This window comes from Nyctereutes procyonoides, unplaced genomic scaffold, assembly GCF_905146905.1.
Source record: "Nyctereutes procyonoides isolate TBG_1078 unplaced genomic scaffold, NYPRO_anot_genome, whole genome shotgun sequence".
Taxonomy (NCBI): domain Eukaryota; kingdom Metazoa; phylum Chordata; class Mammalia; order Carnivora; family Canidae; genus Nyctereutes; species Nyctereutes procyonoides.
Genome location: NW_026575051.1, coordinates 62,851,945 through 62,866,862, shown reverse-complemented (window position 1 = coordinate 62,866,862; position 14,918 = coordinate 62,851,945). Strand labels below are relative to the sequence as shown.

The 14,918-nt window shown below is 47.6% G+C and overlaps 1 protein-coding gene across 1 annotated transcript in view; it reads left to right on the top strand.

Moving 5' to 3' along the window:
* Positions 1 to 4,093: 4,093 nt before the first annotated feature.
* Positions 4,094 to 14,918, top strand: part of PREP (prolyl endopeptidase) — a 117,517-nt gene continuing 106,692 nt past the window's right edge. Inside the window, exons 1-2 of the mRNA XM_055330191.1 lie at positions 4,094 to 4,177; positions 9,462 to 9,536. Of these exons, the coding sequence (XP_055186166.1) occupies positions 4,133 to 4,177; positions 9,462 to 9,536 (120 nt within the window). The 5' untranslated portion in view covers positions 4,094 to 4,132. The remainder of the gene's footprint in view (positions 4,178 to 9,461; positions 9,537 to 14,918) is intronic.

Here is a 14,918-nt window from a genome sequence, read left to right as displayed (position 1 = left end):
GAAAAAAAGATTCCTTTTTCCTGATCTAGAAACACTCCTAACTTGGGAGCTTTGTTAGAAATGGTATAGGCAAGTTTCATGAACTAAACTAGAAAAATATTGCAGGATCATTCTTGGTCTACTTTTTCTGTCCCATTTTTTTAAAAAAATCTGGATTTAATTCAGCCCTAGCCCAGGCGTTAAGTTGAAGAGGGGAGGAGGACACAGAGACCCTAGATTTCACAGCTGTAATGCTGGACACCTCCCCTAGCCTTTAAACCACATGCCTCTATCAAGAGAAGGGTGTTTGAAGGGAACAGCAACAGTTTCTGGAAAGATCAAATCTATGAATTTAGTAAGTACCACAGGCACAGCTATGGCCTCTGAGCCAAATCTGTGCTTGTGGATGGTTTGGAAATGTAAAAAAAAAAAAAAAAAAAAAAAAAAAAACTATGGAGAAAGACTTTTCAGTAGATAATCACTGCTCACTCTCCCCTCTATCTGCGCAGGTGATATGGATAGCACTCCCCCAGGGTAACGCCATTCTAAATTCCAGAGTAGTTTTGAGGCTCCTACACCTCTGGTTTAGTTCTTACTTAAAGCAAAAGAGACTTGGAAACCACTGATCCAATTCTTTCCTGGTATAGATAAAAAATACTAATGACATGGGGCACCTGGCTGGCTTAGTTGGTAGAAAATGTATGTGACTCTTGATCTCAGGGTAGTAAGTTCGAGTCCCATGTTGGATGTAGGGATTATTTTTTTTAAAAATAAGATCTTTAAAATATATATACTGATGATAGAAAGACCCATTCAAAGCCAGGGAAATAGTGGCAGGGCCAGGAAGAGACCCTCACTCTTACTCTAGATGCTATCTCACCCTTTAGGATGCCTCGCAGAGATTAGATAGACAGGAATATATAAGAATTTTCATTAAAAGCCACACTGGAAAAAAGTTATACAAATCTTTAAGGAAATGTAGCTGGAAATGCCTGCACTCCACCAGGGAGTAGGTTAGCTAGCTACCCGGAAATCAGAGTCAAATGAAAGGATTATCCAGGGAAGCACCCAAGGCATCCACCTGCCAGTGGACGTTTGTGAGAATATAGACACCCCTTTGTCCAGACGAATGCAGCCCATGCCCCTGGGCACAGTGCGGTAAGTAGAGAGTGCGATGGAGTTCACTAACACTTGCTTCCTTGGCTAATTAACCAGAAATCCCATTACTACGTGTGGTTGGGAAGAATGTCGGGCCAAGCACTTGGAGTGGGTTTGAGACAGTCAAGGGGCAGTAAATAGCACTAACCTGCCTCCTTACCACCGTGACTCTGGCTAACAGAGTGGGGTACAGGGTTGGAGGTCAGGCAGTAGAGATCGGGCTGCAGGCTTTCCTGGAGGCCCTTCTACGTCTCTGCTAGCCCCCTCCCCCGGGGGCCTTGCGCTGGGGGAATGCTTTCCCAGTTAGAGCAGGAGTTTTTACAAAGCTAATTCTGTAATTTTCCTGGAAATAGTGTGCAGCGTCACAGGTCAAAGAGCAGGCTGCTGTTTATTCTGGAAGTAGAATGTCCAGTTCTGAGATGGTTCGAATACTTCCCTTCTCTTCATTTCCTATGGACAAGGTAAAGCATGGATTTTGCAGTCAACTGACAGACTTGAACCTTGGCTCTGTCTTAGCAGTGTAGGGACTTCAGACAAATTCCTTTAAAGCTGCTGAGATTCCTTTTTCTGTAAAGTGGGCTTTTTACTTTTTTTTAAAGGAGGATTAAAGCAGGCGATTCATATCAAATATGCAGCAAAAGGTAGGTAGTGTACAATCAGTCTGGCCAAAAAGGGGAATGGGCCGCCTCCTCCACTCCACCTCACTCCAGTTGCAGACAATCTGTTGCTACCACCCAGTGCACTGACTGTGCCACATACAAACCTCTGGCTTCCAGGGCCCAGAGGAGCTGGGCCCCAGCATAACTTCTTAGAGGGGAACGGAGGATGATACCTGAGGCTTGATTTGTCCTTTGGCTAACCACAATTCCCAGAATTTCTGCCTTTCCTGCTAAAACGAGGCCCTGGGAAAGTCCCACCTATTTATGGGTATCCTTATAGACCACAGAGTACTTCTACTTATTTATGAAGAGGAGTGATTATGACTGAATATCGGCATCAGAGAGATCTGGCTTTGAAATCTTAGCTCTATTTTTTTTTTTAATGATTTTTGAAGACTTTGGCAAAGGTCACCCCCAGTTTTCCACAACTATAAAATTGGGTTAATATTAGTTATCTCATAAAGTTTAAATAAGATAATTTCCTGGCATATAAGAAGCACTCGATAAGCATTAACTATTATTCCTATCGTCGTTATTAGGGGGTGACCTGGGTCAGGTGTTTCTGGGCTGCTCTTTAAGAACCGTCCCACAAGTGGCAGAAGCATGGGGCAGCGCCTGGCAGTCCCCTGGGCCAGGTGACAGGCAGGCAAGGCAGGGGCTGGTGACTGGGCTCAGGAATGCTGGACTGCAGGGCACTATGTCTCTGTATGCACGGAGTTTGGCACCAATAATGTGAGCTTGCCCAGGGCTGAAGATTCTCAGGTTGCCCAAGGAGGGGGTTTTGGAAACAGACGCAAAACATGATCATCCAATATCCTGCCAGGAACAGAAACACCGAACTATGAGCGAGGCACGGAAATGGGATAATACAGGAACAGAACACACGACTTCACAACCGGTACCATGTACCACTTGGACTTCAGAATGGGGAGGACTTTTCTGGTCACTCCCAGGCGATCCCCCCGGGACTTTTTTTTTTTTTTTTTTTATTCATGATAGTCACACACAGAGAGAGAGAGAGAGAGGCAGAGACACAGGCAGAGGAAGAAGCAGGCTCCACGCACCGGGAGCCCGACGTGGGATTCGATCCCGGGTCTCCAGGATCGCGCCCTGGGCCAAAGGCAGGCGCCAAACCGCTGCGCCACCCAGGGATTCCACCCCCCCCCCCCCCCCGCCCCGGACTTTTATGAAGTCAGGAGCACATGACACAAGGGGAGACCCACACCACAGCTCTGATGATGGGGACGGACTCTCAAGCTTTCCCCCCTCCACTCCCAAAGATCCAGAAAGCAAAACCTAGCCCAAGGATAGAGAAATAGAACTATTAGAGCGTCATCATGACTTTGAGGTCAAGCACCTTGGCTGCTCCTTTCTCCCCTGCAGGGATGACAGTAGGTGCTCAACAAACAAACGCATGGACAGCATGGACAGGGACGGAAGTAAGGGACTGGCTGGCCGGATGATCCAAAGGCCCTAGATGCTGCTCCCCACCTGAGTCCCCCCCAAGCGGAGCAGGGCTGGCCCACTGTCCTGCCACCACCTCCTGGAAGCACAAGGCCCCCGATCACGTGGATGCCCAAGCACCCAGCGCCCACTAGGGGTGTTGGAGTTCAGGGGGACGTGCTTCCTTCGCCATGTCACCGTGCACGACCCTTTCCCCTTCCAAGTCCGGAGTGGCCGGCTGTGAAAATCAGCCCCCCGCCCCCGCCCCCACCCCCACCCTGAGCCCTGAGCTCTTGAGCCCTGCGGGGGGGTGGGGGGAGGCCTCTCCGTGCGGCCCCCACCGCGCCCGGGGACCCGAGGATGGGGCGGTGCAGGGGGGCGCGATTCAGAAGCAGGCGGGGGCGGCGGGGGCGGCGGGGGCGGCGGGCCCGGGGCGCGGGCGGACGTGCGCTCTGCTGTGCCCAACCGCGCGGTGCGCGTCCGGCGGGCGGCCCGGGGCGGCGGGGCGGGGCGGGGCTGCGGGGCTGCGGGGCGGCGGCGGCGGCGGCGGCGGGGCTGCGGGGCTGCGGGGCTGCGGGGCGGGCGCTCCTGCTCCTGCAGAGGGAGCTGTGCGCCTGGCCCGCCGCACGCACGGCGCCGCCCGCTCCCTCTTGCCGCCGCCGCCGCCGCTGGGCCCGCCCGCCGGGGAGGGGCTCCCGGGCTCGCCGGCAGCGGCTTCCTGCTTCCAGCACGTCCTCGCCGCCCGCGCCGCCGGTCGGGTCGTGGGAGCCGTGGCCGAGAGCCGCCGCCGCCGCCGCCGCCGCCCGCGCCGCCCCTGCCTGCAGCCCGCAGCCCGCGCCCCGCGCCCCCCGCGCCCCGCGCCCCCCGCGCGCCCCCGCCCCGCGCCCCCGGCCATGCTGTCCTTCCAGTACCCCGACGTGTACCGCGACGAGACCGCCGTGAGTACCCCCAGCCCGCGCCCGCCCCCGCCTCCGCCCCCGCAGGTGCCGCGCCCGCAGCCCCGCAGCCCCGCGCCCCCCGCGCCCCCGCGCGCCCCTCCCGCCCCTCCCCCTCGGCCTTTGTCTGCAAAAAAACGGGCCGGGGGCGCTGCCGGCCGACCCTGCCGCCGCCGTGGGGCCGCCTCCTCCGCCTCCTCCCCCCAGCCCCCCCCCCGCCAAATCAGTGGGGTCAAGGGCAGACGGCCAGGGAGGAATGGGCGGTCCGCGGGGTGGGGAGGGCCGCCGCGTCCCCGCTTTCCGACCCGAGGAGGCTCCTGCTGGAACGTGGTGGTGGGAGAAAGTGTGTGTGTGCGTGGTGGGGGGCGGGGGTGGGGGGCGGCGGATGAGGATGGCTCTAAAAAACAAAAGCAAACTTTTTGAACTTCCACATTGAAAATCCTTAACGAGTGGAAGTTCATTCATTCGATTTTAGGACAGGCGTGGAGCCGCCTGCCCGGCCGCAGGCCCGGGGCGCCGGGGGCGCCGGGGTCGCCGGGGGCGCCCGGGATGCGCTGACCCAGCACGGAGCCGTGGGGAGGCTGGAGCCGTCACCCCCAGGAGGGTTGCGCGGCGGATCCAAGTTTTCCTACAGTGGAAAAGGAGTTGATGCAGGGCGAGGGGAGGCCTTTGGGAAGAAGGGAGAGGGGATGGCCTTTTTTTTTTTTTTTTCTTTTCTTTTTTTTTTTTTTTTTAGAAGGTGTTTGTTTTTGCTTAGTGGAGGGGTTAGCCGTCATTTACATAAGCTGTAGATGAGCTCAGGGTAACTGTTGAGATCTAGTGGGTGGAAATCTGGGCAAACACCCTTTGTGTGTGTGTGTGTGTGTGTGTGTGTGTGTGTGTAAAAATTAATTTGGCATCTTAGGAACTGGAGTGAATCCAAGCGTTGTGGGCATGATTCTCTTAGGAATAGCCAAATTTCTCAGATTCCTTAAAATAGAATCAGGATTAAAAAAAAAAAATGTTTGCATCGAGTTTTTTTTTTTTTTTTTTTTCCTGCTTACTCTGACCCGGTGTATGCCAGCCAGGAAGTGTGTACTTGAGAGCAGCATTTCACTTGGGGTTAAAAGGTGCTGAGGCCTTAGAGTAAAGGACATGTTGTTTCAAGTTAAGACTTCCAAGTGGCACTGTGCATTCCTGGTTTCTGTGACCAGTGGCCATCTGGTCACCATGTTCTCTCAGTCTATTCAGCTGCTCGCTTATTAAATTTACTCTAACGGCCCAAGAAGCTCTATTCCTGCGTTTTCTTTGTGTATGGGAGTAAACTGATCCTGCTGGAGTGGAAAAGGGGGGGCAGACCAAGTAAGAAGACCTGAGTGCTAGTTCTGGTTTTGTTACTCAGTCGCTGGATGCCACCAGGGAGATCATGTACCTGTTATAGGTCTTCTTTCTCATATATGAAATATTAGTGCCGGCTTGGCTAGCCACAGGGCTTGGGACTTAGGTTTGCAGTAAGAATATCACCATTCATTTATTCACATGACAGTCTAGCCCTGCAGTGTGCCAGACTTTAGTAATCGGAAGACATGTGAATATCTCAGTTGGGTTCTTCAGGATCTTTGAGTTTTCGGGATAGATAAAAATAGAAAGAACTGTCTACTCTGTGGCTTGATAAGTGTCCCTTTAGTTTTGTGTTGTTTTTAGTAGGGATTGCTTCTTGCCTGGTTTTTCCCCATTTCGGTTACCAAAATCCTGCAGTTTTAGAAAGGGTTAAGTGAGGATTTTATAAAGACACCAAAAAGATTATGAACAATGAACTCAGAATGGTAATGAACAATTAACTCGAAAGGCACCATGGATTTTAATACTCTCCAGTTTCTTCTCACCAGAGAACTCATGAAAACCCTAAGCCTCAGTGGCCAAGGGGATGTAGCTCTGGTCCAGCTTGGACCCTGCTGTGGATCCCAGGGTGTACTTATCCCAGCCCTGAGAGCCTGCATGGGGTATCTTCTCCCTCTGACAGAGTCCTGATTACTAAGCCTTAGGCTAGACTTACGCATTTACTCAAACTGTAGCCTTAATTTCTTGGATGGGTTTGTCTCTCTCTCCACCAGGTGCTAGAGAGGGCCGCGGCGGCTCTCTGTCACTGGAACATCTCTCAGCCATATATCACCAGGTGGTCTTCTGCAGAGCCATGGGGTTGGAGTATGCAACCGTTTTTGCTGGATTTCTGCCCTAATGAGCAGAAATTTGGAAACCACGCCACTGCCAGTGTAATGCCATTGTCCATCTCCCCGGTGTGTTGCTGTCAGGAAATTCAGGCCTGCTACAGGGGTTAGGAGAGTGTGTAGGGTGAGTGGAGAACACAGAGGAGAATGGGATTAATTTCCATCAGGGGGAAGAGATCATATGTGAATTGAGCTTGGAAGTTGGCCAGTTGGATAAGGTAGAAAGGACATTCCTGGCTATGTGACTAAAATAAATCATAGTTATGTAGGGCTGGACAGTTGTGGACTTGCACTTGTTTGTAGGATGGCAGGAAGGCCATTGTGACCATCCATGGGTGGATAAGCTCAAATCGGTCCCGGAAAGGGGGAAAAAAAAAAAAAGGCAGGGAGGGGGGAGGTCATATTTGATGGGTCTGCCCGCTGTGTGTAGGACTCTGCAATTTATCCTGCAATCAGCAGGTAAGCTATTGAATAGCACAAGTAAAATATTGAATAGTAACAGTGCCTTATGAGGGCTCTATTTTTAAAGTCTTTTGGGGAGGTGAGCAATGACTGGCAAGCTTAGATCAGATCAGATCGACACTGCACAGCTTGAGTTCCGGGGATGTGGCTAGAAGACCACCCCACATTGTAGGGGATGGTCTTGTAGAAGAAGAAGTAGTGGGGCAGAGGAGGAGGGTGGTGGCGCTTGGCTCCTGGGAGTGTCCTGGAGAGAATCCGTTTCCTACCCCGCTTAAAAATGTCTGCTGAATAATTGACCTTAATCTGCTAGAGATGGTCATGCTGGAACCAGGAAAATTAGGGCTGTTTCCTCAGAGGTGAACACCGTTCAGGGGGCACCACCGGGTTCTGAGTCAGGGTCCAAGTGTGGACCTGCCAGTTTACACCTGGCCGGGTTCATTAGCACGAGGTTGAGCCCACAGGCTTGGGGGTTAGCTCGTAGAGGGTCACAGTTCTGCTTATTAACCCTCTGATCTCAGTTTCCTCACCTGGAAAATGAGTTCGTAAGAGCCTCCCAGTGAGATAGGGGGGCTGAAATCTGGGGCTGACATCTGTTTAGTTCACAGTGGTCTCCAAGTGAACGGTAAATCGTTGGCCTTTACTCTTGCTGACCCTGTGAATTGCATTCCATAATCTGTAAAAAAAAAAAAAAAAGATCATCCGCCTTCTTACAAGGTCACTTTAAAACACTAGGGGCAACCGTGTGGATATTCAGCAGATGTTCACCGCTTTGGATCTAGTCTTAGGCAAAAGTGGCATGATTTCCTATTAATGTTTTCTGCTTTCTGACGACGAGTTTATGGATACGTCTGAGTTTTAGTAACATCATAATCGAGGAACATTTTTAAAGTATCCGGTGTATCATCTCCAAGGACCATTTGGGGAAAAGCCATCGGCGGTTTGCTTTCCGTCCCAGCTCTGGTTCTGATCTCGGTGTGGCCCTGGGCATGTTGCCGTCCTGTGCCTGCCCTCACGCTCCTGCAAACGTTGGATTGCAAGATCTTTTGCAACGTTAAAATTTTTCTGATTTCTTATTGTCAGAGGAAAAAAGGTGGTTATTTTATTTTAAGCATATTCAAAACCACTCCGAGGTGTGTAAAATGTGAAAGCCTTGCAGGGGAGCAGAAAAGATAAAAAGTCTTCGTTCAGTGGGAACAATCAGCAACAATTGAGAGAGGTTTTTCCGTAAGGGGCGGAAATTGGGAATTTTGTGAGAACTCGTCTGGAGAGATTCTGGTCCGGTGTTTACGTCCCTTGCATCTGTCAGTTGTTTAATGAGAAGGGTTTCTGAGCTCTCTGCCTTAACTGCCCATTATTCCAGGTATGCATTCCTCCAGGTGTTCTCTCACCTGGCACCTGACGCGGTGCAAGGAGAGCCTGGGGTTTTCCGCACCAGGAGATTCTTCTCACCTGGCCAGCAGCCACCTGGAACTGTGACCAGCGGTAGAAACAGCAGCTTTTCCTTTTCCGGGAGGCGGTTTGCCTGCGTTAGGGAAGAGCCCTTACCTTCTGACGTCATAGACAGAGCAAAGAGACAGGTTAAAAATTCATCTGAGCTCCTGGTATTGTTCCCATAAACCTTCTCTGAGAAGCTGTAACTGGAATGTTGGAGTCATTCAGAGAGGTTTACTGGAAAGATGTTGGCCTTGTGGTTTCAGTTGGATTTATCAGGATAGTAGGAAATCGGAGAGGAAGTTTCCTAAGGGTTTGGTCACCTTGGGGGGTGGTGACTCCCAGCCACTCGGGGGGGCCTCGCTCAGTTTCTGAGGCCAGGCCCAAGATTTGGGCTTCTCAGAAGCCTGGAGGCGTTTCTGATGGTCCCTTCGATGGGGAGCTCCTGAAGACTTCCCCTTAGCCCAACCCTGCCCACAGTAAGCAGTTGTCTTTTTTTCAAATATCAGACTAGTCTGAATGGGTGATGCCTTTGTGCCTCTTTTTTTTTGGTAAGCATTTCATAACAATACACAAAAGGGAAGAAAGGCCTCGGTTTTAGAAATCTTCTTGTGCTTAAGTCAGCTTTTTTTTTTTTAGCTGATATGAACTGGAACCATTATACTGCACGTTGGTAACTTGCTTTTTGGCAGTTTAGACTTAAAGGCAAAACCTGTTGTATTATCAACGTAGGGAGATTTTCTAATCATTAGCAAGCTTAGTGGGAACAGAAAATAAGCCACTAAGCACGTGTGTGGTAGTTGCTTCACAAACATGCCCTTCTTGGTCTCGGCTGCATTGTGTGATTCTGTGCTTTGCCACTGACCACACATTTTCAAGTTTCTTTAGCACAGCAGCAGGCCTTTGTTTTGTGTTGTACAGACAGAGCAATTCCCTATTCTGACCTTTCATCTTTCTTCCCTCTCCAGCTAAAACATTCTTTTCATGACGGGTGGCTTGACACCTTTGAGAACCTGCCAGCTTTGGTTCATGTGGTAATTTGGGCAGACACATTGCCAGTGAGCCAATTGGGGTATTTTTGCCTGTCCTTCTCCTGTTTTTCTCTATTACATTCAGGAATTACTAATTTAATTGGGGTGGGGGAGGTTAGACACTAATTGTCCAATACTGCATTTTGTCTTTTGCAGGTACAGGATTATCATGGACATAAAATTTATGACCCTTATGCTTGGCTTGAAGACCCAGACAGCGAGCAGACAAAGGTAATCGGGGCTCATAAGTTAAAGATAAGATGGTCTCAGTTCCTTGCAGCAAACCCTAGACATCGGTAGCTATGACTTTTCCTTCCTGGTATCTTCCCGTGTTTTCTGCATGGGATGGTGAATGTACCTGTTGGTGCTACCATTTTTTGTCGAATGATTCATGGGAGAAAGGTGAAAGCATTTTAGTCCTAGAGAAAGTAAAGAAAATGTTTGCAATAATGTTTATGGTGACACTGATGAACCAGGTATTTGAAATGAAAATATGAGAAAGAAAGAAGACTGATTTTTATCAAGTAAAAATGAGAACTTAATGTGAAGGAAAGTTTGCCTTAAACATTTTTTCTGAAGGAAAAAGAAATCCTATAAAGTTGGCCCTTGAACAACCTGGGGGTTAGGAGCATTGACCCCTCATGCAGCTGAAAATCCAAGTATAACTTTTGACTCTGAAAAGTAAACTACTACCAGTCTGTTGACCAGAAACCATACTAATAACATGAGCAGTCAACAGACATTTTATATGTTCTATGTATTGTATTTTGTATTCTTGAAGGAAGCTAGAGAAAAGAAAATGGTACTAAGAGAATCACAAGGAAGAGAAAATACTTTTTTTATGGTCCTGTACCATAAAAAACTCATGTATTAAGTGGACCCACAGTTCAAACCTGTGTTGTTCAAGGGTCAACATTATATTGAACAAATATCAGGTCTTGAAAACTGAGTGCTGGTCTTGGATTACTTATTGATTTTAATGCAACAACAAAAACAAACACCAAATTGTAAATATAAGAACACTCTTATATTTTATGGAAGTAAGGGGGTATGGGGGAGAACTTTCTGTTCTATCCAAAAAATACAAGCTTTCCTATTGCTTTGGAGAAACACATAGTGTTTCTTTAAAAAGATTTATTTATTTTAGAGAGGAAGAGTGCATGAGTTGGGGGAGGGATGGAGGGAGAGGGAGAGAGACAGTCCTCAAGCAGACTCCCCTCTGAGTGTGGAGCCCAATGAGGGGCCTGATCTCAGGACACTGAGATCTTGACCTGAGCTACTTAACTGTCTGAGCTACCCAGGCGCCCCCAAACATAGAGTATTTTGAGCTGAAATCTCTTCATTAATGAAGTTGCCCCTGAGTGCTGTCTCCTACAGATATTCTGTTCTCCTTGGCGTGCCCGAGACTTGTCAGATGGGACTCATCCCTACATATACTGTTTGTGGTAAATAAGTTTGGGCGAGGGGATCATGTTTCTCCAATCTATCTCAAGTTCCTTGACTCCTATTTATAACTATATATACATATTACTTAGTACATGGGAATATGTATACTATTTCTAATATGCTCCCTCTTCCAGAAATTTATGTGAGCTTCTTCACAATCCCAGAGTATATTTCCCATTTTTTGAAAAGCACTATTAAATACGCCCCGGGTGGTTTTCCAGGCCAGCCTCCAAAAAGCCTAGGTCTTAGCTCCTCCTGTGTCTTGTGGTGCCCTTACCACCATAAATAAAGTTCAGAACTGAACTCAGATTCCCAAGGCAGTTCACATTTGCCAGGAAAGTGCTCCATTCTGATGTGGACCTGGTTAGCGGGGTTGGGATTCACCCCTTGCCCATTGCCACCCCCTGGTTGGTCTGTGGGGGAACAGATTCCACCACCGTCTCATCCTTGGGAAAGAGCTTGCTGAGGAAAGGAATGGACCAAAGGGCTTAGCCAGGCCTGATGCTCTGTGAAAGAGGAGAAAGTCAAGGCAGGAAGAGATGGTTCCTACTGAGTAAATCCCACATCGTCTCTTTCTTCCTCCTTCGTGCCCGTGCACCAGTACCTGCTTTCCTTTCTGTCCCCCTCTCCCATTCTTCCTAACGTGCCTGTCCTTTTTTGCTCACTACAGAAGCTCTTGCCTTTTTGTCTTTGATGTAAGCACATCACCACTTTGAGGTTTTTCCTAATGCTTATAATCCTTCTTGCTTACCTTTCTGACTCCTTTCAAGAAAGACAAAGGTGGGTAAGAATGACTGGTGTTTGGGTTTTCAGGTAGCTAGCGTTGGTTATAGAGATGAATGGGTAGCTATTCCAAAATGAGAAACAGATGATGAGCTTTAGAAGAGGGTGATGGCTCTAGCTCTGCAGTGAAGGCTAGGAGGCACGGGGAGCAGATGTGGGGCTGCCTGCACACCTCGACCCTGCCACAGATGACCTTGATCACTCCGCATTGGCTTGAGCTGAGACCGGGATTGAGCCTGAAAATGGAGAGTCACAGGCAGCTGCATGACTTACAGTGGATGGGAAGCACCAGGGAAGGGAGTGAACGTCCTGTGCATCTCTTAGAAAACTGTCCCCAAGAACTGCCTCTGTGATGATCACTTTGAGGTATTGGGTACAGCCTGGATTTCTTCAAGTTTTGCTGGTGATTGAAGGATTCAGCAATGTCAGAATGACCCAGTTTTGGTTTGTGTGTTGATGAACATAGTCTTCGCTGTTCCTTAATTGATACTAGCTGCTCCCATGGTTGACACGCCACTTATTAGTAGATGAAACCTTGCTAGTGATCTTATAGTCCACGTTTGATAGAAGCTAATGAGTATATGCTATTATTTTCATGGAATACATTTATTGGATGCTGACTGTGTGGCAGGCACTTCACTGGTAGCTTTGTATGCCCTATATCATTTAATTCTCAAAGCCTAAGATCTTTTTATAGTCCCCATTTTACAGATGAAGAAATTGAGTTACTGAATGATTAAGTAACATGGCCAAGGTCATTCAGCTAGTCAGCGTGGAGCCAGGAGTGGCGTCCAGGTACCCCAGGTGGTTATCAACCTTATATTAAAATAATAATTAAAAAAAGACTAAGCATTACAGCTTTGGGAATGCAAGGTGTAGGAATATATTCATGTCTGTGCTTGCCATGGGACTTTGTGGTCCTTCTGCGAGGACCATGGGCTGGCCCCCGTGCCCAGGCTGACCTGTGCAGACAGCTTCGCTCAGGTGTCAGAGGGGCTTTGCAGCTTTTGCCTCCCCTCTGCGGTCTTCCTACACAGCCTTCTCACTCCTCTCTAAACAGGTTTGGTATTGACAAAGGCTAGTATACCATCCGGTTTCTGAGGAGTTAAATTTTGGTCTCAGACTGAAAAGGTAGGGTGAGCTTTTCCAGTGAGCAGAAGAGCAGCATGATCATTTTCTGCTCATAGCTATACACACACGCACAAAGATGTATTAGTCATACCTTGGTGTAAAGAAAGAAGAGTATCGTCACAGAGCCTCCAAAACAAAGAAAAAGCTGCTTTTCAATAAAAACCAGTCAGAAGTGGAGGAACATTTGTAGCTCTTTTATACTAAAATCTGAAATGCTATCAGTAGGTCTTTGATTTAATCTAGTATTTAATATGAGTTGCCCATTTTTGACAGTACCTGGCCTTTAAGGCTTTATCCTTTATAACAGAATAGCCGAGCAGATCTGTAGCTTAAAAAACGCTCAAAATCCAGGGTAGGAGGGCGTTGAATCTAGATGGATCCTTTCAAGCTGTCAAGGCCCATGTAATCCCATTTTATAGCAAATGTTCCAGATTGTAGAAGATCCTGCGCAACTCACTTGATTCTCTGAAGTAAATCCAACCTTGATATGAATACTTGAGGAAAAATATAAAGAGGAATAAAGAAGAAACACGCCAGGGCTGCCCAGTAGATATATAATACCAGCTGCATATATAATTCCAATTTTTCTAGTAGCCACATTTTAAAAAGTAAAAGAAAACAGCTGGAATTAATTATATAGTACTATATTTTATGTAATCAGTATTTTTCAAAGTATTTCTATAGGTAATCAATATAAAATAACATTAAAATATTTTCCCCCTTTTTTTGAGACTAAGTTTTTGAAATACAATGCATGATTTACACTTCCAGCACATACCAGTTCAGAGCAGTCCCCCTTCGGGTGCTCAGCAGTCACGTGTGGCGAGGGCTATGTATTGGACAGTGTAGGTATATGGGCCAATCTTTCCTGTGTATAAAAAAGCATAAATACATGTTAGTAGATTTCAAAGAAAACAGGATTTATCACAGGAATTAAAGAAGAGTTTAATATTAGTATAGAAATGGATTAAATAAAGCTATATAATCATCCCAATTAATATCAAAAAGAAATTAAAGAACCTCTAGAAATAAAGTAGGAATAACAATGCTTTATCAAGATGACATCGCATTCAAAACAACAGCTGAAACATTAGGCTAAAATGTCTCCATCACTACCATTTTTATGTGTTTACAGAGCTTTGACCAGTATAATAAAACATGAACCAAAATCTGGAGTAAAGAAAATTATCATTAACTGTAAATTATATGATCATGTGTCTAGAAAACTTATTAGAGTTAATGATTCAGCAGAGTGAATATGTACAAAACAAATATAAAACTGTTAGCCCTCATATATCATTAATAATGAGAAATTAATCCATCTGATAGCAACAAAAAGCTAACAGTTGGGAATGCAAAAGAGATTTCACGCCTCCTGGGAGGGTAATAATGCCACTTTGGAAATACAGAGATCTCGAAAAGGGTGTTATTTCCAATAGTGAAAAATTTCCAACAGTGGTGTAATGTTTGCAGAGAATATGTTGAATCTGCTCCGTGAAGTCGCAGATACATCTGTTAAAATGTGGGGCTGTAAAGATTGCTCAGTAACCTGAAGAATCGCCTGTGATAGAGTATCAAGTGGGAGAAGGATGCAGAATTCCAGTGCCCCAAACGATTACAACTTTAAAAATGACCTTTGTGGAAAACGATTGTGGGGAATCCATACGGAAAGAGGAACTCCGCAACAAAAACCAGATAAAGGGAAAGCTCTGGGTTAAAAGCAGGGACCTAGGTATGACTCTGGAAGCTTCTGAACCATAGTGAAATCTCTCCGGGGTCAATGGACCACCAGGGTCACCTTGGACGTTTTCAGCATGCGGTGCTAGAGAGGGGAGGTTTGCAATCCTAAAGAATGATTTGAGGACTAAATAGGCAGGTCCCAACAGGCAGGCAGCTCCTCCTCCCCTTTCAACAGGCGTTTTTCCAGCGTGTCCCACGCAGATCGTGGGAGGCGTTTCGGAGCTGTCTCTGCGCCCCAGGATTTTCACACGGAGGTCACCTTGAGCCTCCAGTGTGATCACCAGGCTCGTCCAGCCACTGACAGACATCAGTATGCAGGTGGCCGGCATCCTTGTCTTTAACTTTCTAAATTTCCCAAATTCCCTTCTCATTTCTGGTGGCAAACCAGCAAACCCTGTACCCCCACACTCAGCCGTACCTTTCTGTAACCCCTTTCTTCCTCTCTGCTGGTGTCCCGGCCCCTTGAGGGGGGTGCCCTGCTCAGAGGTTATTTCAGGTCTCATCAAGGCCCAG